Source organism: Protopterus annectens, chromosome 3.part1 (assembly GCF_019279795.1).
Source record: "Protopterus annectens isolate FY-2018-M chromosome 3.part1, PAN1.0, whole genome shotgun sequence".
In the NCBI taxonomy this organism is placed as follows: Eukaryota; Metazoa; Chordata; order Ceratodontiformes; family Protopteridae; genus Protopterus; species Protopterus annectens.
Genome location: NC_056732.1, coordinates 83,215,690 through 83,243,193, shown reverse-complemented (window position 1 = coordinate 83,243,193; position 27,504 = coordinate 83,215,690). Strand labels below are relative to the sequence as shown.

General features: G+C 39.2%; 1 protein-coding gene across 2 annotated transcripts in view; it reads left to right on the top strand.

Annotated features, from left to right (window-relative positions):
* The window catches only part of LOC122798011 (fer-1-like protein 6), a 1,810,759-nt gene that overhangs the window by 1,529,304 nt on the left and 253,951 nt on the right, over positions 1-27,504 (top strand). For both annotated transcript variants that reach the window (XM_044066595.1, XM_044066597.1), the window contains exon 34: positions 13,942-14,096. In XM_044066595.1, coding sequence (XP_043922530.1) covers positions 13,942-14,096 — 155 coding nt within the window. The remainder of the gene's footprint in view (positions 1-13,941; positions 14,097-27,504) is intronic.

The window sequence follows — 27,504 nt, the reverse complement described above, 5'->3', positions numbered from 1 at the left end:
GAGATCAAGAAAGAGACAAGAGACCAGCTTGTTGTTGTCTCTGGCCTGGGAGACAGAGTTTGTCAAGGAGATGAGGACTGTTGCGGTAATACGGTGTGGTGAAAAGCCATATTGTGTAGGTGAGGGTAGGTTTAGGTAGATGAGGTATTCAAGGATTTGTTTATGTATGCATTTCTTAAGGAATTGCTTGAGAAATGCATACATAAACATTGAGAATTTGAACCAGCTAGTCTGACTTGAGAATCTTAACATGGAAAACAGTTGTGTTGATTGCTCTGACCTCTACAAGAAGAGTATCTGAGTTGCAAGTCCTTATACTGAATCAACTACTTCCTCATTTCCTCAAAGACAGTGTTTCTTTGAGAACTATTCCTTCTTTTATGCCTAATGTGGTAGCCGAGTTTACTTTAAGCCAAATTATCCCACTCCTGTTTTCTTTCCTGAACATAAAAATGTGGGAGAAAGGATACTCCATACCTTGGTTATCCACAGACAACTTATGTACTATCCCGATAGAACTAAATCTTTCAGATCATTGGATTAATTCCTCATTTCTTGTGAAGGTAGGAAGAAGGTAAAACCAGTGTCAAAATAGACTATTTCCAAATGGTTGTCTAAGACTATTACCTATTGCTATAATCACCATGACAAATCAGTACCAGGCTGGATCAAGACCTGGTCTACAAGGATCTTTGTTTTTTGGGAAGGGTCAGTTTCTAGAAATATTTTAGAAACTGTTGCTTGGTCCTCTGTACATACTTTTACAAAGCACTGTAAGCTGAATTCCTTCTCTAGGTGCAGATCATACTTTGCTAGGACCATTACTCAGGGGGTCCTGGACCATTCTCCTTTCTCCTTACAAATATACTTAGCTATGGTAATCTGCCCATATATCTAAGGCTGCTGCAGCAGTGACCAAAATGAAGAACATAGTACACTTGCGTATGTTGAACTTACCATAACAGTAGATGTTTGAAAGATCACTGCTGCAGTAGCTGCTACCTCACTCCATACTCCTTGGTTTTGGTGTGTTTTTTTTACGCCAGAGAGTGGAAATGTATTTTTTTGTTATTCCTAGCTTTGACCTTTCAGGGCTCAGTATCTCTCTGTCTGCTGGCAGGCATGCTCTGAAGGGTTTTGTGCCCAAACTTGTCTTTTAGGCAGATCAGCTGAAGTTGCTTGAGAGTTCTAACTTTGGCAGGATATAACCTATATAGCTAAGGCTACTGCAGCAGTGATCATTCAAACATCACTTGTTGTTGTAAGATCAGCTTACACAACTATACTATCCACAGGATTCTAGAAAGTCACTGATAAAATACTAGAAAAACAGCCTTAAGCAAGAGCCTAGAATTAACACTAGGATGGAATATGGAATGACTGGGGTATTAGCAGAGAACCAAAAAGGAATAGCATGAACATCCTTTCTTTTCTCCAGGTTTACTCCCACCCACATGTAGATATATTTGCCAGATGACTTGAATTAAGCTATCAAGACACAATGGTGGTATCTAGATTTGTAAAATATGCCAGAGAGAAAACTTGCAACAGAGATCTTTGCAAATCTTGGAACTGATGATCTAGGAGGATTTTGGCTGAAGATTGCAGAAGGAATTATTCCAGCAGATTAACCATTGCATGTACAGCTATTAGTTGCCAACAGCAAATGTCTGTCTTCATAAAACTGGCTTCCTGACAGATTACAAGAGATCCTTTGGCTTTAGGTAAAAATTGCAATGTGTGTGATACTGTATGCCAGAGATGGTAGAAAAATAAAGAAATTCAATACTGGTTCACTAACATAAATCACAAAGACACTGGTCACCGAGGTGATGTAATAACTTCTACTGCACCAACATAGGTTTGCAATTACTCAAACTTTTGAGGTAACAGAAACCCATCATTAGGAGTTACTGGGTCAGGATGTCAAAGGAAAATTACCATTGTCACATTTCCTCAGCTGTCTGTCACTCTCCCCTGGAAGCACAGGGAAAGAGCTGGTAAAATGAATAGGATTTTAAGATACTATATCACCTTGATCAGGGCCACCCACAGCTCAAAAAGCCACGGTCATTGCCGTATGATGGAAATGTGCACATGCGTGTGTGTGTGTGTGTGTGTGTGTGTGTGTGTGTGTGTGTGTGTGTGTGTGTGTGTGTGTGTGTGTGTGTGTGTGTGTGTGCGTGTGTGTTTGTGTGTGTGTGTGTTTGTGTGTGCACTCGCATGCATTTGTGTGTGCGTGTGTGTGTGTGTGTGTGTGTGTGTGTGTGTGTGTGTGTGTATGTATGTGTGAGTGAGAGAGAGAAAATAAATTCACTGCAGAGAGAGAAAACAAGAAAGCTAGTGAGTGAGACACTAAGCAAATATTTATCAAACTTATTTTTATCAAAAATTCTGGATAAAGTCAAAAATATGGGGGAGCTAAAAGCAGGGCAGATATTAAATATAACTCTAATTCACAAAATTAACAAAAAGAGCAAAACTTTTTACATCAACATGCATTCTTTGAATAACAAGAAATATGAAGCTAAAATGTCTGGCTTCAGTGACTGAAAGTAATCTTCAATGAATTACCAGAAAATAAAACATATGGGACACCTGAGAGGTGTGTGTGTGTGTGTGTGTGTGTGTGTGTGTGTGTGTGTGTGTGTGTGTGTGTGTGTGTGTGTGTGTGTATACAGACATTAAATGCTTACATAAGTTATATTTTGGATGTAGCTACAGCAAGTTTGAAATATTCAGCAGAGGAACCGTGTTACATAAAAAATATAAACAAATGTATATACTAGTGGTTGTGAGGTATTTTATTTCCCTGATAACTACCACCCTCATGCATAACTGCTTGCAAAATTTTAAGTTCATAAGAGCAATATTTAAATCTGTCTCTGATTTTGGGCGTTTGTCCTCCCATTATTTTTGGCTTTGTCCAGGATTCATGTTCTAAGAGTGTGAAAGGTATGAAAGGAGCTCCTAAACAGCAGACACAGGAAGCTTAAAAGAAAAACATTGGGTGGTAACTTACATCCTCTTAACATCCTTACACAAGAATGAGCAGGTCTTTATCAGTGCAGAAACCAACCAATATGGATATCTTAGTACCAGGTAAGTCTGCGGTAAAGATAATCGTTAGGAAGCCCATGCAATAAACATCAATAAAACTACTTTATCTAATTTAAGTCATGTAAAAATTATAGACATTCCAATTTTATTAGAGAGATTACTAACTAATCTTAGAAGCTATGATTTCATTTGTTTCTACACAGTGCTTAACAATTTAAGGGGTGTTATTTTGTAATTTATGTCCAGAACAATGGAGAAAATATATGAAATATGCATTTATAAGGGGCATAAGTGATATTTACTGAAATTCTACCACCATCCAGACTTCGTGACTAGAAATTTACTTACAATCAATGTTTTTAATAGCTGTCTGCATAGCTTTTGCCAAAAGAAGGACAGAGTCCAATATAATGGGAAGAAACACAGTATGACAATGGATTGTTTTTGCATGAAAGACTCCATTTAAGTTACAAAGGAGGTGATATTTTCTCAGAAAAAAATCTGAGTATTACAGTTGTTAATGTGGATCACTTTACAGCTAATAGCAGTACTTAACAGTAATAACAGTACTTAACAAACACATAGAGCAGAGTTATACATGGCCACAGAAAGTCTTCCAACAGTGAAGGTTCTAAGCCCTGAAGGCCTCTCCATTAGTTACTGAAAGAGCCTTAAAGAACTGTTACTCAAATCACCCTCATGCCTGAGTCACTCCAAGTTAGAGACAAGATATTTCCCTGAGTCAATGTCCGACCACTTTACCCCTCATTTCTAAGGAGGGAAACCACATTCTTGACCTATCCAGCTACAGGCCTATATCTGTAATCCAGACAGAAATAAAAGCACTTGCCAAAATGTGGACTATGAGACTGGAATACATTTTGCCCCAGCTAGTCAGTCCTATGCCGTAGTGGTTTACTAAGGATAGGGAGGTGACGGGACTCAATTCTACTCTGGCCCAATTCATTGTAGAAGTGTAAGGATAAATAATAATGTGTGAAAACCTATGCTTGGACTACCATAGAGAATTTGAGGTGTTTGAATTAAGTTTTATCTGGTGTGCACTGGCAATCTTTTCTGTAAATGTCTCATTTGTGCCTATGTGCTAACTTATGTATGAATATGTCTCCCTTAGCTACATATGGCATTTACTCTTCACTTACATAAATTTGAGAATAGGGCAGGATTGCCTTCTCTCTCCTCTCTTACTTGTTCTTTCTATTAAATTTTCGGTTGATAAAATGAAGACAAATAGGTCAGGATGGACACTCAGTTTGGGGTGGAGGAACCAAGCATATCTTCATGGTTTGTGGATGATGGAGTGATGGATTCAAAATCCAATCACTTATCTAACTGTAATACTGGAGACTTTAGCCCATTTCAATGAATATTACCGGACTTAAACTAAACAGATAGAAATTAGTTCTATTTCCATTAAACTGTGCTAACAGACAGCAATTTAAACAAATTATAGGTCTGGAGATTGAAATTACAGCTCAACTTTCTTATATGGTATTAAATTAACAACTATTCTGCATGACATGGAGAAAAATAATGTTAATCTATTCCTGATGGATTTAAAAGATTAACCTAAAAACTGAAAGGAGTTGCAGCTGCCCTTTTTTACTAAGGTGGATGTAGTTAAAATCTATACCCTCACTAAGTTTCTGCTTAAACTAATTTCCCCCTCCTTATCAGTGCAGACTCAAAAGATTTATGCAGACATTCTGTGGGAAGTAAAACTCCAAGAATCTCAAGGAAGGTTCTTTGTAGCTCACAGACAAAAGGAGGTATACAATTGCCAAATTTACAGCTGTATGCCATGCTGTCTCATTCACCTAAATAGTTCAGGAAGCTCACCTTAAGCTGGCTTGGATCTCATTCAATCTGAGCATTATGCAGGGAGGTATTATAATTACCAGAAAAGACATTGAGAGTAGGGTGAGGGTCCCAGGGTTTTAAAGAATATGTTTGTACAAGGAGTTTATAACCAGAAATCCTGTTCTAAGGATTTTGGTTAGGATATCATTATATTGTGTATACACAGTTGATTCAGCATCCATATTCTGGACACAATAGATACATAAATGTTTTATTTATTGGGATGACCTTATTTCTATAGAACAAGAGGGCTTCCTGTCTTATGAGAAAAACAGCGGGAACAAGCCAAGTTGTAAACTATTCTGTTGGCAGTATTTTCACTTCTTCTCACTGTTTTATGCTCACATACTCAGTAGTCTTATGTTAGAACATAGGACCCATTTCAGAAAGCATATGGTTGATAGTTCTTTACTTTCAGCCATCTTCTTGCTATTATTTATAAACTTTTTCTTAGTAGATCCACATCTGAATGGATACAGAAAAATGGGACATTGTGATAAATAATAGGAAAACATATTCAATACTCGTTGGTCTAAAATTATTTGTGCCTGGAGCAATTTACTTGTGGCTGCCTACCTGGCCTTCACCTTTTGTAAGCTTGTGCATATATGGCATCTAGCACCTGCTAGTCTGAAGAACAGAGGTATGAGTACCAATGATGCTGGTTGATGATGTTAATTTTCCCGACTAATAGTGCTGACCTGCTCTGGGTCTGTTCAGGAAGCTTTGGTTTACAGTTACAGCACTTCACATCAGTTTATTTTCACTCAAGGATGCAGTGGTGACAGCTATCTGATATGGAAGACTCAAAATCATCCCTTACCTCCTGCATTAATTATCCCTCTTAGTTTCCTAAGCACTTTGATGAGAGAGATTTCTACTAAATCTGTTAGTATTGCCACTTGATGCCAAACTACCTGCTCTAAGCTTGTCGGTGCAAAAGGTATTTATGCTATATTTGTGATTAACAGGTTACAGTTTTGTGGACCATTCTATAGGGAAAATTTGCTTTCTAAATGTTTGCTATAGTACAGGGCACTGCTAACCCATGCAAATGTGCAAAATCTATAGCAGTACAGAAAACTGGAATAATGAGACCACTGGCCAATAAATTGTCTACACTACAAGTTCATTTGTGTACTTCCCAGCTCAATAGACCAGGCAAACACCTCCTGCCTCAAGACGAATAAATCTAGTCTTCATAATGTAAAAACACATTAGAAGAGACACATTAAGTGCAATGAACTAGCTGGAAATTCCTTGCAGAAGGCAATTTCAAGACAGTCTTACAGCAGCAACAGTGAGAAAAAAAACAAATGTAACAAAAAAATTCAGTGTAATGCACACATAAAAGCAAGAAATAGTAGTGATCACTTAAAATAACTGAAATTTAGCAATCAAAGTTACTTAACTTCACCAGTGTGGCACTGGATATGCATGGCTAGGACTCCAAGCTTTGCTGAGCTCTGGGAAAATGAGCAGGAGACAATATGTAGTAAAGGAGGTTTACTCAAGAGCAGTACTGGTTTACTGGGTAGATGTTCAGTATCATGGATCTATGGAAAACAATGTGTGTGAACACTACATAAATAACTTATACAACAGTCAATATCAATGAAAGAGGGGAGGGGGCACTTTGGAAATCAGATCATGATAAGAGGTTGGAGAGTAGAGACACAGTCTTATGAAATAATAACAGCAAAAGGGTGACAGGGTTGGGAGATATTTTTAAATAGCAAGCAGGTTAGCTAGAGAGGCATCCAATCAAATAAAGGCAATATTGGAGATGTTTCAGAAACTTTAACTAAATATGTTAGTGGGGGTGGGGAAGATTTCAGGTGAGATATTGTAATAAGTTCTCCCTGTCAAAAACTTGAAACCAGATAATGTCAGAAACTATGAAACTTCAGGTGTGAATTGACGTAAGTAATATTGAACTTTGAAAGTCATTGTTATACATTTAAAATATTTTTACAGGAGGCAAACTCCTGCACACCGTAAGTGTGAAGCTGCACCACCACACCCTTGTTAGTGATATGTATCCCAACTGCAGGATTGCTGTACCTCAGAGAAGTGGGAATACTTCTCTGCATTAATTAAAAGCCTTTATGTGTTTTCCAGCAATCACACTTAAATGATAGCAGTTCCCAGGGTCACAGCTATGGTCCTTGAACATACAACGGAAAGCCTATAAAGCATCTTCTGTTTCAGCTACAGAAAGTATTGTGAAAACTAGAAATGCTATCACATTCATTCCCTCTATTATCCAGAGACATTACATTCCATAATACTCCAGTTAAGCTGTTCACTTAGTTTTTACAATGCTTCTCTTTTCAGTAAGTCTGCAACTCCAGAAACTCAATAAATATGTGGTCCAAGTTGAAGGATAAAATAAAAACATTGTGCTATGTGACCATTCATTAGAAATGCATTAAATGTAATGAGTTATATAAAGTGAGAGCTAGGGAGACAAATTCCTAAAATATTAACTCATTACATCCAGGTGATACCTGTAGGTATTTCTGCAGTTACATCCTAATGATATCTCTAGGTAAGAAATATTGCTTGTTCATATTTGCATTAATAAGTCCAAAACCATGCTACATACAAAGTATTAAATATTTCATCTTAAAGTTTGCACAATGGCAGACAACTGTGTTGATATTTGACCTCTGTTTGACCTCTGTCTAGTGCAGGGAAAGAGATATTAATTGTTGTGCATATATATTTATTTATGCTGTCGTAAATGTCATGCTTTTCTAAATATCTCGACAACCAAATAGCACTGACAGAACTGTTTAGCCTTATATGAAACCTCTCAGGTGGATGAACAAAATGCTGCTGACAGTATGTGTGTAACTTGAGGAGTTGCACAGATATTGTAAGTTGTTTTCAAAATATTGTAAACTTAATAGTTACGGTGTTTACTGTGATTTATAAAATCCATTTTAAGACCTAAAACCTAAAAAATACTATCACTATAAAATAGTTTGTGCTGAAGAGTTTGCCATTTATACTTCTTTAGTAACATCTATCATTCCAGAAATATCAATATTTGTTTGAAATGTGAGAACATAGTTTGATTTTGTAAAAAAGCTTATGCTCCATTGGAATTTACAGTTCAGACTCCTTGGAGGGAATGAGTTAATAAATACATAAATATAAATATATATATTTATAGTAAGATTTCAACATTGTTTGCCCTGAAGAAGAAGAAGAAGAAGAAGATTACTGAAAAAACAAGCAAGGTGAGGCACAACTCAAGCCTTGGTCATGTTTGGTAGTATAATCATTTTTTTAAGTAGGAAACACAAAGGGAAATGTTTTGGTTATTTGATACTTGTCCTTTAAGCTTAGTCTTTGCACAGAAAGGTACAGAAGAATGAGTGATGAGTAGAGGGGAACAATGACCTCTTTTTTCCTGGTTGAGAAACCTTTTGTGATGAGGTGTGCCACGTTGAAGGATTTCCTGACTACTGTGGCGATGTGATTATCAAAGGAGAGACTACTGTCCACCTGTGTCCCAAGATCTCTTATCACACTTTCGGTGTTAAGTAGACTACCACCTATGTGGTAGTTCATGGGTACAGACTTTTTACCAAAAGGGATGACAATGCACTTTTTGACATTGAGCTTGAGGCCATGGCTTTGACACCAGGCATCTGTCTCAGTGAGGCCCTTTTGTAGGATGTCCACATCGTTAGGAGTTTTGATTATGGCTCCTAGTTTGCAGTCATTTGCGAACTTTGTTAGCCAAAGACCTTCTGTGTAAGCCTGTACTTCAGTAAAGTAGATACAAAACAGGAGAGGACCTAGAACTGAACCCTGTGGTACTCCACTTGTCACTGGTCTGAAGTTGGATTTAGAGTCTGCTACTTTCACAGTGTGGGGTCAGCCAGTTGGCAACCCATCTTGTGACATAGGAATTTATACCTAGTTTAGTGAGTTTATCTATAATTCCAGAGTGGGGGATGGTGTTGAAAGCCTTGGCGAGATTTTTATAGGCTGTGTGAACCACCTTACCCTCATCTATGGCTTAGGTGACCACTTCAAAGAAGTCTATCAGGTTTAGGAGACTTTTACAAACCCGAACTGGGTAGATTCCAGAGTTTGGAGATTACCAATGTCATTGTTTATAAGTGCCATGATGATAGTTCCATGGCCTTGCAGACTAGGCTCATCAGGCTAATGGGGCGGTAGTTCCTGGGGTCCATGGTGGCTCCCCTTTTATGGAGTGGGATAACCATTGTTGTGCACCATTCAGTGGGCACAAAGCCTGAGGTGAGACTATGATAGAACATGGTACTTAGGTGGGGTGCCAGTTCATTCTGTAGTTCATGTAGAACGCAGCCTGGGATGCTGTCAGGTCCAATGGATGCTGTGTTCTTGGCTTTGGAGAGTGTGTTTTTTACCTGTGTAGCTGTGATTACAGGAACTTTGCATTCATCCAGTATAGAGATGGGCTCTTTAGGGGGTGAGAGAGGGGTAAAGTTAGCACTGAACCTATCTGCTAGGATGTTGGCAATATCAGTTGGTTCTGTATAGTTAGTGCCATTGAGCTGTAACTCAGAGCAGTTCCAAGTGTTGCCATTGAGATTCTTGACATAGCTATAGAATACTTTGTGGTTGTCTTTAGAATCAGTGGCAATTTTGTTTTCGTAACTAGCTTTGGAGGGTTTTATGAGGGATCTCAGCTTCTTACTGAGGCTGAACATGGAGTTCCTCCAATCATGGGATTTTATTCTTTTTTGCAATAGTTTCTTTCTTCTGTTGTAGAGTTTGTTTATGGCAGGAGACCACCAGATTGGCTTCCTTTTTTTGGAGGATAGCATCTTGGTTCTGTTACTGATTGCACAATCCATGCACTCATGTAAGTGCTTATAAAGTGCATTTGTATGCTATTAAGCAGTTGTACCTCTATTGTCTGTCAGCATGGGTGTCATGAAGTCTGCCACTTCTGTCTTAAGAAGCGTGAAGTTGGCTTTGGAGAAATTTTTTATGGTGGTTTCCCTAATGGGGGTTGGGGATGGGATGTGGATGTCTAGGGTGATTTGCTTGTGGTTGGATCTGACCAATGAGGAATTGACCTCTGGTGTAGAACACCGGTTGCCCATGTTGGTAATGACCAGGTCTAGGATATTGCTGCTCCTGGTGGGGGTGTGGATAAGTTGATCCAAGGCATTGGAATTTATGAATTCCAGAAAACATTGAGCACAAGAGTTGGTACGAATAGTTTTCCCAGTTAATGGTGGAGCAGTTGAATTCACCCATTATTAGGGTGTTAGGTTGTACCCTAATATTTTCTAGTGTATCAAGAAATGAGGAGTGGGAATCCTGGGGCATGGTGGTGGATCTGTAGCAAGCTACAATTTGAATTGCGGTCTTGCCCAGAGTTAGCTGCACTTGGATAATCTCGGATGCATTATGCTGAGCAACTAGCCTGGAGGTGTGGATATCCTTAATGAATATGGACACACCTCCGCCTTTAGTGTTTCGGTGCAGGTTAGGTGGCCAAAAGGTGTGGTATGAATTATAGCCTGGTAATGCAGGGGTGCTCTCTGGAGCCTTGTACCAGGTCTCTGTCACTGCACAGATGTCGATGTTCTCCATTTTAAGGAATGCCTCAAATGAGTGCATTTTGAGGTTTAAACTTCTAGCATTAAGTAGCATTACCCTCATATTTTGCTTGCTTGTACCTGTTACGGTGGTGAATTTGTCATTTGAACTATGCCTAAAAAAGGCACTATAGGGGTGGCAAGAGCCTTAGCCAGTATCTGGAATCCCAAGGACGACAGGTGCAGGTCATCTCTGGCAAAGCATCGTGGTTTGTCGATCATGTCATCCCAGGCAGACAGATACTGGATCCCCTTAGAATGACAGCAGAAGCTTAGCCAATTGTTGAAGTCAATCATTCTGTCCTTGTACTGTGGTATCATTCTGGGTGATGGCAGGATGCTACTCAGGGCTAGGGTTTCTTCATTCATGTGTTTCTTCTTGTCAGTGCTATCTCTGTACATGTCTGAATATCCTAAAATAGTCTGGCCTAGAATTCTACTCCCCAGTCTTTCACTTTGCTTTGCATTCTCTGTCTTCTGTAAGAGTAAAATGTATATTTCTCTGCACATCCCCTCAGCTACTACATCCAAGCAAGAAGCTTATTTTCTTCCCTTTCTAATTTCCTGGTAATGCTTGCTGCCCAAATGTCATGCAGGGAATCCACCTCTCTATTTGTAGTGTTCAGATTATAGAACAAAGTACCCAAAGCCAGGCATTCCACGTGTTATCATACTTTTAAACCGTACCTACAGTGTCATCTGTCCAAACATCACTGTCCCTGCAAGACACATAACTCACAAAACGTTTAGTTTTACTTCTGTAACCAAATAGTACTTTGTGCCCTTGTCCCTAATTACTTTTCCTTCTTATCTCCTCTGTTCCCTTTTTCATGCTGACACATGCACTCTTCTTCTACAGCTTTTGAAAGACAAATTAAATAATTCTCCCTCTTTTGCATGTTAATATGTTTGTCTATGACACACCATTAAACTTTTGCCTTTTTGTGTTCTGCATCTTTAACATCTTGTCCTGCCTGCACCATGATTTCTTCACCCTATTCACAGAGGGGTACTACAGCATTCCTGCAAAACTTTACATTCTGTTTTTATCCTTTCTGTATGGTCAGGCTGGATTGCAGTGGGGATATTTTGTCCTGTCAGAATTGTTATTTAAATTTGTTCGCTAGTGTTTTGTCCCAGACTGTGCAGTGAAGAATCTCATCTCAGCTGGAGCTCTTCATATAGAAAAGAAAGTACATAGACCAATACATTTTAAAAGTTAATGGTGGTGATTTGTAAAGAGAAGATTCATTACATACATCATGTGTGAGCCTTCAGCTATAATGATATACAGAAAGTGGTATTTCTTTAAGGTTTATAATTCAGTAAATAGCATGTGAGATTTTATAACATCTAGTGTAAATTATTGCATGCAGTGTTTTCTCAGCTTCCAATCCATGATCAATCTGCAGTCAGAATCTATTTATTTTCTGTGCCATTTCTCATTTAGCATTCAATGGGACAGCTTGTTTCTGTCTTTACTTGTAGCAGTCCTGGAAGTTATTTCTGTGTAAGCTGTGTCAAGTATTTTAATGATTACTTGATGTTTTTAACTACAGATGGCCACTCCTGAGACTAGTTGCTTTTCCTGTGCAAACAAAAGAACGCACAGTTTAAATTTTGCATTCTGACATGCAATAATGCAAGCAGACATGGAGTGCAGGCCAAAACCCTTTGGTTTAGCAATTTTCTACATTGCTGTTCTGCCTCATAATCTAATAAACTTATCAAAATGCTGTAACCACATCAGCACTTCTTTAGTGAGGGAGTCAGTGACGATTGTAGCATATCATGCAGTGCACTAATTGCAAAAGAACATTTTCAGATGTTTTGAAAATATTACACACTATATTTAAAACACATACTGTCTATTGCTACTGGGTTTGTTGTGTAGCAACTGACCAAAGGAAGAACAGAATATAGGCAGAAACATCTGGGAGGAAATGATTGAAACAGACTATGAGTTCTGTGGGACGTGCCCAGTGTGGGATATGCTTAGGCATATTCTCAGCAGATACTTTGTTATGTCAAGGAGTAGGAACAAAAAATTATTTGAAGTGTAGCAATCAAGGAGTTGGACCACCTTGCGTGTGTGTTGGGTATGTCAAGAGGTGGCAGACCTGTGGCAGTAACTGCAAAGGATCTGATTAAAGGTTTGTGAGTTTATCTCTCAATTTTTTGGTGAACGAATAAAGGACAAAACCAAAAATAATGTGAGGACAAAGGCCCCAAAAATAGGGACAGATTTTAAAATTTATGCCTATAAACTTAGAAAGTTGCTAGCATAACAGATTTTGCATTATCAGTCATTTTTTGAAGGGTGTAACGTCTGAAACTCAAATGTCTGTCAGTATTTAGTGATTGTAATTCTCAATGATTTGATAGAAAACTACACATTTTACAAGGTTTAGACCAAAAGGATGAGGCTAAAATGTGGACATTCTGCAAAGTTCTATACAATAGAGAGGTACATTTGTGAGTGGAATAGATTTGGGACTTACATTTGTTTACGGTTTGGTGCAACAGATGCACAGGGTAGACAGAGAAAGCTGCAAAATATAATAGTTTGGATTAAAAATGAAACAGAAAGCTATGGGAAGTTCAATAGATGAGAAGGATATGAGAGGCAATTTATTCAGGCAGGGTATGTAAAGCCACAGTGGAATTTGAGAAGAGCCAGAGAATTAGCAGCTGAGAGATGGTCAACAGATTGGGGAACATAGGAACATGGATTCAGAAATGTGCAGGGGAATGAGTTAAGGTAGAGTGAAACTCCTGGAGAGCAGATTAAATAACAGCAGGACACCAGCCCAGGAAGGCTTCTTAGTGAATATGGAGAGCATGCGGGGATGGGCAATGTGTGTTAATAGCGGGAGCGTGTCTGGATATTGTGAATGTGGGTGAGTAAAGGAAGGTATACTTAAAAAGGCTGAGTTGAGTAACAGTGCCATTGACTAGTAACAGAAACTACTGCAACATCTGGTTATAGGGAGTTAATTGGAGCTGTCGGAGTCAGTCATGCAAACTGTGCCTTAACAGAAATAAATTCTTCTGAGATGTTCCTGTTGGTAGAGATGCAAATTAGAGTGCACAGCTTAGAACATGCAATTTAATTTATACTGCTGTAGGCTAGCTTAGGATACCGTTAGGTCTGCGGTACTACTCAAAGATTTCTGTGTACTTTTTATATGGATATAACAGTATGTAACTATGATCAAATAACTATTACTAGATATGCATTTGTGTCATTTCTGTTTGCATTGAAAATAAGTAAAAAGAGTTAGAAAAAAAAAAAAATTACCTGTACATATTTGAGGGGAACGCTATAGTATAAGGTAATGCTGTATGTTTAAGGTTTTTATCTGTATTTTTGTAATCTTTTTAGTGAAGGCTACAATGCTTGGCGTGATGCAACCAAGCCCCTGGAAATACTGACTAAACTTTGCAAAGATAATAAAGTAGATGGACCTTATTTGCAACCTGACAAGATAATAGTGGGAGACAAAGTATTCACTGGTCAAACTGTTTTTGAAGAAGAAGGTAAGTAAAAGGATTTAACTCTGATAGTAGATATAATGTTATTATTGTCTTTCTGTCTTTGCTTAACCCAATCATATTTCTTTTCCACAGGTCAGGTGCTGTGCTGAGCATTTAAGCCACATAGCATGATATTTAAATTTGATTCATCAATGTGTTTTAAAGTACATTTTCAAAGACCACTGTTCTCAACTCACATTCTGAATAATATCATTTAATGACATGAGCAATGGAGATGTCAGTAAACCACTGTTCCATGAGGTGACCATATTGTTGCCTTGCTTGCATATTAATGTACCTTGCTGGTTCATTTTTGTGTGTTTTTGATGTATTACATGGGTTTAGGGAGTTGACTATGTTTTCCATTCTCAATTGTCCATCAGCAAAATCACAAAGACTGTAGGGCTGTAGCAATTCGTCCTGTAACACTATGGTCTATACTTCATAGTGAACACTAAGTTTATAATGGGAAACAAGACTCACGCATGGACACATATTATTTAGTTGGTATCTGAAAAACATTTGGTCCACCTCCTGTGAATACTTCCATACCTATGGGATAAGCTGATGACTCATGATCATCTTAATTCAAATATTGCCCTAACTACTGGATAAGCTGGATAAACTACTTAACTACTTATTTAAACATCTGCTTTGTTTCTTTCATTTTATAAGACTTGGGTTTTGTTTGTAACTTGCATTATTATGACTATAATATTTCTTTGATCAGGCAGTTATAATGATCCACTACCCTTTCTGTGAAATACTGCTATTTTATATCTTTCCTGAGATGTCCATCTTCAACCATTGTCCTTCTTGTCCTTTTTGAAAGATTGTAGACAATTGGTCCTTACTGATGCTCTTCAGGGACATGAAAGTTCTAATAGTCTGTCCTCTGTCTTTTTTATTTAAGACTACTTGTATTAAGTTCTTATATTCTTAGTTTGTGTGGTTTGTCATACAGGCCATGTATCAATTTCCTTGTCCTTCTCTGAACTGTCATTATCAGTTCTGCAAAATTCAGATGACGAGGTCTAGAAATGAGCAAATTATCACTTATGGTGTCATAACAATTGCCTGTGTAACAGAATACTAGTTTTATGTCAATTATGGTTTCTCATTTCACTATTGTTTTCTGCATTTCTTTTGTATTGCTACCTTCTTCTTCTGGCTTTTTCCCAGTGAGGGGTCGCCACAGCGGATCACTTGTCCGCTCATAATTGGCAGTGGAGTTTTTTACGGTGTCGAGTTCACACACGCACGCACTCACACCTAGGGCCAATTTAGAGTGTCCAATCCACCTATGTCTTTGGGATGTGGGAGGAAACCGGAGCACCTGGAGGAAACCCACGCGACCACAGGGAGGACATGCAGACTCTGCACAGAAGGCACCCCAGCCGAGGATCAAACCGGAGAACCTCTTACTGTGAGGTGGCAATGCTAACCGCTGCACCACCGTGGCTGCCCTTTTGTATTGCTACCTAACCATTAGATAATCGGATATGATTACCTCAGGGTCAGTATCCTTGTCTGTTACTTTGGGTCTGTGGTCTAGTTGTTGCTTTATTTTGCTGCTTGATTAGTCGTGGTGATCTATGTCCTTATCTGTTGCTCTTCTCCCTTCTTATCTGCTGTTTATGTTGATCCTTTTTTTGTATTACTATTTTTGCATAGAATTCAAATTGCTGTGTACCTTCTTTTTTATCAATGTTACAGTGTTAAAATGTAGTAGAATTCCAAGTTCAAATCATCAGTAGAAAGCTTTGAAAGATCTTGGATCCTGAGACAGTATATAGCCAAAAAGTCTTTTACTAGATAATCCAATAGCATTTTAAATTCTGAAAGTGAGGACCCAGTAGATATCAGAGGGCATTCCAGAGTTCAGTCAATTGTACATGATTTTTACATGTACATTTCTTTATCTTACAGAAAGCCTGAACACTGATCATTGTTTACCTCCATTTGTTGTAATAAAAATTTAAATGAATCACTTTTGTCTTATTTCATTACTTTCAGTCTTATGTGTGGGTCTATATTATATGTTAGAAGTTTCAAAATGTTGAACCTCATATAATCAAATTTATACAAGTGAAGTTTTAAAACTTCGAACATGTAATAAAAAAAAAAAAGAAAAAAAAGAAAAGAAACTTACTTGAATGCTGTAAGCAGGGGAGCCTCACATGGGTGGTGCAGGGAGGCTTGCCTCTCTGCTTACAGCATTCAGGTAAGTTTGTTTTCTTTTCTTTTCGTTTCTTTTTTTTTTTTTTTTTTTTTTATTACATGCTCAAAGTTTTAAAACTTCGCTCATATAGGTTTGATTATATGAGGGTCGAAGTTTTGAAACTTCGAACATATAATATAGACCCTTATGTGTGTTTAACAAATCACCCTATATATTCAAAAGTAGACAGAGTGGTCACTTAAATGCTATAGTCTGTTTGTATATGTCAATGATTTTAATCAAGAAATGCTTTGGTGTATAGGTTTTCAAAACACTTAAGATAGAAATTTAAATAAAGACTGAAGGAAGGAAGTATTGCACTCAGTGAGTGACCTTACTAGATATTTAAAAAAAAAAAAAAAATTACAGAAGCTTTCAGAGAGGAATCTGTGCTCAAGATATTCATCATAACACAAAAGCAACATATTTTAATGACAAGATCATTGCTGGTAAAGTTCAATTTATTATTTAGAATGGTCCCTGAGTCTAATTGATAATCAAACTGACCTGGTGTTATTAAAGTATAAGGGTAATGGAGATTCCCCAAGATGCATTCATTAGTGGTAAAAATACCAGTCACTTGTCCCTGTCCAAGGCTTATCTCAACAGACCTGGAGAGCAGTTGTATCTTCCAAACTGTAAAGCACGTTGCCACTTTTATGGCTGCCATTGAATTTTGCCAATGCATTTTACAGTCCCACATCTGAGAACCATAACTCTCTGCTGTCCCTGGTATTGCAGACTATTCCTGATCTTGCTTCATACTTTTACCCTCTCCTTTATAAAATATTTTATTTTCCGGTAAAACACAAAGAATTTTGGTCGGTCAGTGACACCAGACATTAGCATTTCATACGTCATATTGTTTGGAAAATGCATATTGATGCACAACTACTTGGTCTTTTAACTTACTTAAGTGAGTTATTAGTGAGTAACATTTCAAATACCCTTGATTGTGGCCCTTTGTTTCTCCATTCATTCTGGCTTTGTCCCTGATTCTTGAGAAAAGATGTTGAGAACATCCCAAAAGCATTCTTGGACTATCTTACATGTACTAAATACAAAAGAAAGTGTTTGTTTTCAATCTGAATAGAATGAATTCTGTCTTGAAGCTATTTACATTTGTAAAACACGTTATACGGATAAGTATGCAATTTTTGACACCATTCAGAATGCTGAAATGAAGAATGGTATCAGATACTTTAGTTACTTACAACAACACAATATCTGTTGGTAAACCTAAATCCTTGTCATTATCTACTTTAGAAGAGAAGCTGACAGATTGTTTAAAAAGAGCATGTTGTGTTGTAAAGCCATGTGTAGGTAAGTTATGGCCTAGAAATTTAAATAAATGCAACAGAGGAATGCTCTATGAGAAGTTTCATATTGATAAAGTTAAACTATCAGACCTGAAGCTGGTAACTAAGTCCTTTTGTCATCCTTATGTGCAGGCATAATGGAACCTTATTTTCAGAAGGTAGGAATAGTTTGATACCTCTGAAGCAGGTACAATAAAATCAATAAAAATAAATAAATAAATAAATACCAGGGGGTTTACCAGGTCCTATATTTCTAGTTGCTTTCATCTTACTTAATGAAGTAAGAACCAAATTGAGATATGTACTTGGAAAGAATATTTGCTCAATAATAACTGAAATAAATTATTGATGATATGATTTAAGAATAAAGTCATTAAATACCTGTTCCAGGGCTACATAGTCGTGTTCACTAGACAATCTCGAAATACTGAAATGTCGAATTTCAGTATTTCAAAACTGAATAGTCAAACACCCACATACACGAATACCCAAAATCCCGAATAGCACAATCGCGACCATATACACACGCACACACACACACACACACACACACACACACACACACACACACACACACACACACACACACACCCACACACACACACACACACACACACACACACACACACACACACACACACACACACACACACACACACACACACACACACACACACACGCACCTACCTAACTACACTAAAACAAACAAAACAACCCACACACACACACACACACACACACACACACACACACACACACACACACACCTACCCTACCTATAAGCTGGGGGGCAAGCCCCCATGCACCCCCACCCCCCTACTTATATATACTAACTCCAATGTCGCACTAAACACACAAACACACAAAAAAACACCACTACACACACTCACACACGCTAACATCCCTAGCCAATACCCTTACACAAACACCACTTACCTAAAACCCCAGATAAATCCACAAACCGCACCGCACATCATGAACGTGACACCACGATAGCGGATTCAACATTTCCACAGTCAAAGTGCAGTTTCGTGTAACTGCACTTTCTTGTATTCAGTCTCGAAGTATTGAAATTTTACATTTCAGTATGTCGAGATTCTCTAGTGTTTCCACATAGTTACATACTGTTTGGTCATTTACGACTAGCCTTTGCTTGATATAGCACAATATGAGTAAATGCTAGGAGATACACTGGGCTCTTTGTGGCTTCCTTTCCAATGCTTCATATGTCTTTTCAAACTAGCAGCAACGGACTTAACCTGCAAAAATTTAAACCAGTAGGAAACCTTCTAAATACACTCCACTAATGTCTTATTTTCTGTGTAAATCCCTTTCATCCAGTTACATAAAACAATTAAAGCTCACCTGTTTACTCATGTTTGAAAACTGATCAAAATAGAATACAACTTAATTTACAATAAAATTCAGACCAAGTCTTATTAATGTCTACTGAGTCAAAATCATCTAAGCAATCCCAAGTGTTTGCTTCTTTATCAATGTAGTTATAGATAGCTCTCGTCTGATCTTTGAAATATATTTCATTAGAGTAACCTGAAGAATGTAATTAAGGCAAACATGGTCAGAAGAGCTAAGTGGATGCAAATTGCTTACCTGCTTATCTGAAGGAGGAATGATGTTATCAGTCAGATTATGGGCAATTCACGTATGCCATATTAATAAAACATAGTTCTCAAGGGTCATCCTGGTGCTTGTAAGAAGATGACTACAAATCCTACATGACAGTGGGAAAATTTAAATCCTCCCAGAAGAGGGGCTGTATTTGCTTTTTCTCCTCAGTTGATAAACTTTGGTTCAAAGGTTCATAAGCGTTTACTAAATTAACAACCCCAAGGCTTTTTTAAGCCTAGCCATGCATCCCAGCAGTTCCCTGGATATCCACATCCCGACCCCACCCCCAGCCCAGAAAACCACAGTGAAAAACTTCTCAAAAGCGAACTTCACACTTCTCAAAACCAAAGTGGAATCCTTCAAGGCCCCAGGGCCAGTGGAAACTACGGCCCAAACTGCAGAATCCTATATAAACGCATTCTACGGACATCTCCAGGAATGCATGGATCATGCTATCCCAAACATGATCAAGACCCAATCATCCAAAGGCAGGCGTCCAGTCTGGTGGACCCCAGCCATAAATAAACTGTACAACAGAAGGAGGAAGCTACAACATGATGGAGCAAAATCCCTAAAAGGGAAGGCATCTCTGATCAGTACTAGCAAAAAATTACAATCCCTCATAAAATCCTCAAGGCCAGCTTCGAGAGAAAAATTGCACAGGAAACTAAAGACAATCATAAGGCTTTTTTCAGTTATGTTAGGAACCTGGGATGCAACTCCCAGATTTGTTCTGAGTTGATTCTAAACGACAAAAAATACACTGAACCCACAGACATCGCCAATATCCTGGCAGACAGGTTCAGTGCAAACTCCCCCCCCCCCCAAAAGAGCAAGTATCTATCCCGGCAGAGTGCAGCCTCCCAAACATCTCTGATGCTCAGGTGAAGGCCGCACTCTCCAAAGCAAAAAAAACACTGCTTCCATGGGACCAGATGGCATCCCGGGTTGCGTCCTACATGAACTCCATGAAGAACTAATCCCTCAAGTAAAACTGCTGTACAATCTCAGCCTCACTACAGGATATGGTGTACAGCAACAGTGGTCCCACTCCACAAAGGTGGCGCCTCTGCAGACCCTGGAAACTATTGCCCCATAAGCCTGACTAGCCTAGTCTGCAAGGCTATGGAGAGGATTATCATGGAACTCATAAACAAAGACATTGGGGACCTACAGACACTAGATCCTATACAATTTGGCTTCGTCAAGGGCAGATCCTGCCTTTTGAACCTGGTCGACTTCTTCGAAACAGTCACCAAGGCCATAGATGAAGGGAAGGTAGTCCACACAGCCTATCTGGTCCTCACAAAGGCATTTGACACAATACCCCACTCGGGCATCATAGATAAGCTATCCAGCCTAAATATAAACACCTATGTCACAAGATGGGTCACAGACTGGCTCAAAGACAGAACCCACAGAGTCAGAGTTTCTGGAGCCATGTCAGACTCGAAACTGGTCACAAGTGGCATCCCACAAGGTTCTGTCCTGGGATCACTCTTGTTCAGTATTTACTTTTCTGAGGTACAGGCCAACGTGGGAGGACTATGGCTCACCAAGTTCGCAGATGACTACAAACTGGGCACCATAATTGACTCTCCAGCTGACACAAACATCCTTCAAAAAGGTCTCGCAGAGACGGATAACTGGTGCCAGAGCCATGGTCTAAAGCTAAATGCCAAAAAGTGTATAGTCATACCCTTTGGCAAAAACAATGTGCCCACAAATTACCACATAGGTGGTAACCCATTAAGTACAGAGAAAGTAATTAGGGCTCTGGGGACCCAAGTTGATAGCAATCTCTCCTTTGACAACCACATTGCCAAAGTGGTTAGAAAGACCTTCTACATAGCCCACCTCATCATGAAAGGATTCACATCTAGATCAAGAGAGGTAATCGTGCCCCTTTATTCATCCCTCATCAGGCCCATCATAGAATACAATGCCCTCTTTGGGCTGTACCTTACCCGACACCTGCAGCAATTAGAAAGACCCCAAAAGTACCTCACCAGGAGGATCAAGGGACTCAAACAGATGCCATATGCTGCTCGGTTAAAAAAACTCCATCTCTACTCAGTTGCATACCACCTACTTCGAGGCAATCTATGCCTGACGTATAAAGCTATGTCCAACCCAGAATTAATGGACATGCTCCACCTCAGTAAATCTAAATCCCTTAGAGTCACGCACTCAAGGGACTTGAACCTCAGCACAGAAATAAATAGAACATGCTGGAGGGACAGATTCATAACCCAGAGGCTCCCTTCGCTCTGGAACAGAATTCCAATTCATGTTAGGCAGAGCACCTCACTGACTCTCTTCAAGAAGAATCTTGATGAGTGGATGGGGGAATCATAGGTTTGTCCCAGGGATTACTTCCGTGTCACTATTAGACAGAGGCACAGTAAACTAAACTTTAAAAAGGGCACAGTATACTCAAATCAAGGGGTGGCATAAGCCAAACACAATCGGGCTAGGCTTATAAATGCCCCAGGGCAGATAGCCTAGTATGAACCTATGAACCTATGAACCTAAGAATGCCACATAGCACAGAGCAATAAAGCCCTGATGGCTCCCCAGACAAACCTGCATTTGGCTAAGAGCATGGGTGCTGAAGGTACCAGAGAAGGGTGGATGCTGGCTCACCTATCGTGGGTATAGGGAGTCAGCCTGGACCACTGCAATAACAAAAACCCTGAAGAGCCAGTTAAACCACACACTGCAAGGAATGTGTTCTCCTCCCCCCCACAGCAGCCATAGTAGAGCTTGCAAGGCTGATGTGGGGGTGGGGGTCATGACATATCCCCGCCAGCAATATGTTGTTGCACCAGTGTCCTCACTTTTTTCACCAGCCCTGGATGTGAGGTAGGTAGATTCTGGATAAAGCTAAGGCAGGTTCAGTAGACCTGGTGAATGAGAGGAAAAGATGGTGGTGGCTGATGGTCAGCTGTGGGGAGTTAACAAGAAAATAAAACTCTTGTCATCCTAATAATTTTGAATCGATACATAATGAGTAGTTTGTTTTATAAATGTAGAGACTCTCCCCTCTCCCAAAAAAGAAATGTCTAGCCTAAGGTGTGACAGCCCTCATCATATGGAGGTACCAAAGCTGGTTTGGAAGATCATACCCAGTTTCCAGTGATTACTGCAAATCAATATTCTCTGTGAATAGCAAAGTTTCTACCCTGGACCTATTTATTGTTTGAGCAAAGAAGTGGATGATTGCCTTTGACCAACATGTAGCCAAGGTAGTATGAAAATCATTCTATGTCACCAAGCTTGTAAGTAAGGTCATGGCACCTAGGTCTGAGAAAATCACAGTGTTACTTAATTTAGCACTTATCAGACCCATTATTGAGCATAATGCCCCCTTCGGCATATAACTGACCAAACAGATACAACAGTTGACATGCCCACAAAGGTTCCTTACCAGGAGAATCCAGGATAAAAACACATTGCCCTATATGGACTGCATTAAATCCCTCTCTCTATACTCTGTATCCTACAGGCTACCAAGAGGTGATCTATGCCTGGAAGAGAAGGCACCCATGACTCCAGCTCTGATGGGCCTTTTGTACATCCACAAAAATGAACAGTATCAGAACCACTAGATCAAAATATTTAAATTTTGCTTGCAACATAAATAGGACATGTTGGCTTGACAGGTATGTGTCTCAGAGGAACCCATGCTCTGGAACAGGCTAACCATCCATGTGAAGCAGAGTCTATTCCTAACTCTATTTAAGCATAATCTTTACGAATGCTTTGGAAATCAGATATTCATCCCCCAGTCTGACCCCTGTGTCTCTGATAGACAGAGGCAGGCAGTAGTGTCCAAACTAACATACTCTTCCACATAACCTCTATGTTGATTAATTCAACAGAGGCAGAACAATGATTCTTTCCAAAAAATGTTTTACATGTCAATCAATTCTAAATCATAGTATATTGCTTTTTGTGTAACTAAAGTGAAGCCTGTCTTTGGAAAATATTTTTTCCCAACCTTCAATACAAAGAATCCTAGAGGAGGCAATAATAATAATAATGCTTTATAAATAAGGGAATATGACTGGATATTGATACTGGCTGCAGATAGATATCCATGGATTAATACTACTGTTAGTTTGAAGCCTGTGTTTTTTAAGAAACAAATGCATGATGAATAATAAGTGGATCATGTTATATATGATTTCATGTGAATAATTTATAAGCTGTATTACATTTCTTTGCATGTAGTTTATATGCTATTAATTGGTCATATGACTTAGTAGTAAGTTGCGTCACATGATTTTAACTTAAGGTATTTAAATAAGATTGATGTGACTGATTGTTAATATTACTCTGAAGAAGGGTTATGCCCAAAATCTTTGAGTTTTTTTATGTTTTTTTTAATAAACTGTGGATTTTTGAGATGTTTCTCAGCCTGAGTTTTGTTTTGTTTTGGACTGCTGTTTTACTTGTGGCCAAGTTAACCACCATGCTGTTGCTCTTTTTGTTGGAAAAATTAATTGCCCAGGTAAACAAACAGTGACTACAGGCATCCACAGAGATAAAGTGAGCCTCCAGGGCAGAGCTGCCACAAACTAACAGCACTGGAACCAGATTCAGCAGTGAATGATGTAGGACATGAATATTCTGGACAACCATAAAAGTTTTCTGCAATAAGAATGACAAAGGTTTACTAATATGATAATTTGTGCAAAGGAAAACAAATGTGATATTTTGTCAGGGAGATCTACCATGGTGAGCTAGATCACAATGTAAAAGTGCTTCACAAGTCAGCCAGAGGGACGAGACATCATACCAGGTGTGTGGCTCAGAAATGGGATCTGGTCTGGCTCCAACCACGTGTGTGTTACTCAGTGATGAACCAGGGTAACAGCATTGCAGTACAGCATGGCACACTCCTGTGCACATGAAAGGAAGGATTAATGAAGCTCCACCTTTATATCAGTCTTTCCCAGCAACTCTGCTCTGCATGACTAGTTATGTCTGTCAAAGCTTGCTACAAATGTTTTTTTTAATGTGCATGCCAAAAAGAGTTATGGGGCATATGTGTGAGGACAGAATATGATGATCTATGTAATCCTGATGTCATAGGTTCCAGGGTGATGGACCTAGTATAACAAAATAGCACATGGGTTGATGTCAGCAAGGCAGCTGCGGAAGATGAGAATGATGATGATGGCAACATGCAAGTAGTATGATCCAATGACACAGACAGACTGTCCATAACACTACAGGGGGAAGGGTCACCCACATAGGTTCATAGGTAGGTACTAGGCTATCAGCCCTAGGGCCTATATAAGCCTAGCCAAAAAGGTTCCCTGGTTTTCGCCACTCAATAAAATTATTTTCCTGTGCCACTGTCCAGTCGTTAAGGTTTTTCTTAAAGAGGGCCAATGAGGAGCTTTGCTTGACATGAATGCGTAGTTTTTTCCAGAGTATGGGAAGTCTCTGGGACAGGAATCAATCCCTCCAGCATGTTCTGTTTATTGTGGTGACAAGGTTTAGGTCCCTGTAGCATGTGGTTTGGAGAGATCGGGATTTCTTTAAGTGGAGCATGTCCAACAGCTCTGGGTTTGACATAGCTTTGTATGTGAGGCAACGATCACCTCTGAGAAGGCGATATGCAACTGAGTAGAGCTGGAGTTTTTTGAGATGGTCTGTGTATGGCATCTGTTTTTGGCTGGTAATCCTCTTAGTGAGGTATTTCTGTGGCCTTTCCAATTGTTGTAGGTGTCTTGTGAGATACATGCCAAATGGGGCATTGTACTGTATAATGGGTCTGATGAGGGATGAGTAGAGAGGAACAATGACCTCCTTTTTTTCTAGAGGAGAACCCTTTTGTGATGAGGTGTGCCACGTAGAAGGATTTCCTGACTACTGTGGTGATGTACTGTTAAAGAAGCTCCCGCAGAAGTACAAGATGAGCAGTCAGCCACTTCAGGGCATGACAGACAGTTTGCACCTCAGTGTCCATCACAGGCTCCACCAATGTCCCTAGTACACATTTAGCATTTGGAATGTGCATTGCCATTGAAATGCACATGGTAGTTTATTAAAACAAAATCTCTGGTGCCTTAGATTAAATTACCTCCCAAGACCAATTTTTAATCTCATTGTTTTTATGGTCTGGTCATCATCTTGCATTTTAAAATTCCATGGCTGCTGCAACTCATCACATCAGTGGTGCTACCTGTGCTCTTCCATCCTTAGGACGGCTTAATTTTTTTTGTATTTATTTATTTTTTATTTTTTATTTTTCTTTCCCTGTGTGGAGGTCGTTCTGTGTATGACCCCTTGTGTGGATTGTGTTATCACTCCCAGTTTCCATCCTCTCCCAAGTGCTAACTGATTTCATATATTGTTTAGAACTATTCTCTTATATTGAATGATTTGTGTCATCATGTTTATGCTATGGTTATGGTTCTTCCTGTACCATGTTTCTGTTATGAAAGTAGAAACAAATATATTGTTCTTTCTCTCTCTCTGCTTTCCCCCCTCTCTGTACTGCAATTCATTGCCTTCCATTTTTTTATACTTCACATTGTGTGTCTTTATAAATACTATAGTTAGCCTTTCTTTCACATTTATCAATGGCCTTCTCACATAAGTGTTTCTACTGTTGTTATGCACTGAATACAAAAACAGTTTCCAGCACTGTTTTATAGGATTGTTATTATTACTATTACTATTATTACTATTACTATTATTACTATTACTATTATTACTATTAATATTATTAGTATTGCTATTGTTATTATTATTCAAATTCCAGTAACTACGAAACAGAAAATGCTTCCATACCCTGCACACACATCTGATATATAACAATGGTACTAATACAAACAAAAGTCCGCAACTCCCAACTTCAAGTCCCATAATTGTGAGCCCTAGCTTGCGACCAGTCTATACTTTTAATGCCAAAGTAAAATGTTTAAACCTCAGAGAAAAAAGACCAAACCCTATACTTTTTAACCAAAAGTTTCATTTAAAATATAATAATAACAGTGGTAGTGTTCAGCTCTCAGTACACCTGTTTAAGTCCTATACTACTGAACCATACCTGGTGACGAAGTTTCCATTGTCAAAATATAAAATTCTGCATAGATGAAGTGTTAAAGGCCCTATCCAAAGCAAAGAAAGCAGATTCCATGGGACCTGATAGTGTTCTCATGCTGTATTCTGCAACATCTCCAGCAAGAACTAGCCTCACCATTGAGCACCTTATCCAACCATATCTAAGTACAGGCTTCATTCCAGCAGAGTGGAGAACTGGCATTGTTATCCTTTTGCACAAAGGTGGTGCCACTAGTTACCCTGGAAACTATTGCCCCATTAGCTTGTCAAGTCTGATCTTTAAGCCCATGGAGCGTATTAATATGGACCTCATAAACAAGGATATAGGCAATCTCCAAGCACTTGACCCCACCCAGTTCGGATTCATCAAGGGCAAATCTTGCCTGTTGTACCTGGTTGAGTTTTTTGAGACTGTCATCAAGGCACTGGATGAGGGAAAGTTAGTACATACAGCTTACCTTGACTTGGCCAAAGCCTTTGACACAATCCCTCACTCGGGCATAATCGAAAAATTGACACAACTTGGTGTAAATCCATATCTCATCAGGTGGATGACCAACTGGCTCACCGATATGACCCACAAGGTCAAAACAGGTGCCACCACCTCTGACAGCAGACCTGTCACTAGTGTTGTCCCCCACGGATCTCTCCTGGGACCCCTTTTGTTTGGCATCTACTTCTCAGAGGTCCAGGCAAAGAGAAAAGGCCTTTTGCTGACCAAGTTTGTGGATGACTGTAAGTTGGGTGCTCTCATTTACTCCCATAATGATGTTAACATACTTCAAGCAGATCTCACAGCAACAAATAACTGGTGCCAAAGTCATGGCCTTAAGTATACCATTCATCAAAAACATGGCCCCTACTGATTACCACATTAATGGCAACCCCCTAAGCACACAACCTGTGGTGAGAGACCTGGGTACACAGGTTGACAACAATCTCACATTTAACTACCATGTAGCGGCAGTGGTCTTGGTTCATCTCAAAAGTAAAGGGAATGCATCCAGAAAAAAGGAGGCTATTACCTCTCTGTACTCCTTCCTCATTAGGCCAATAATTGAGTACAATGCCCTGTTCCATATGTACCTCTACAAACACCTGCACCAACTGGAAAGGCCACAGAAATACCTCACAAAGAGAACCTATGCCCTCCAACACC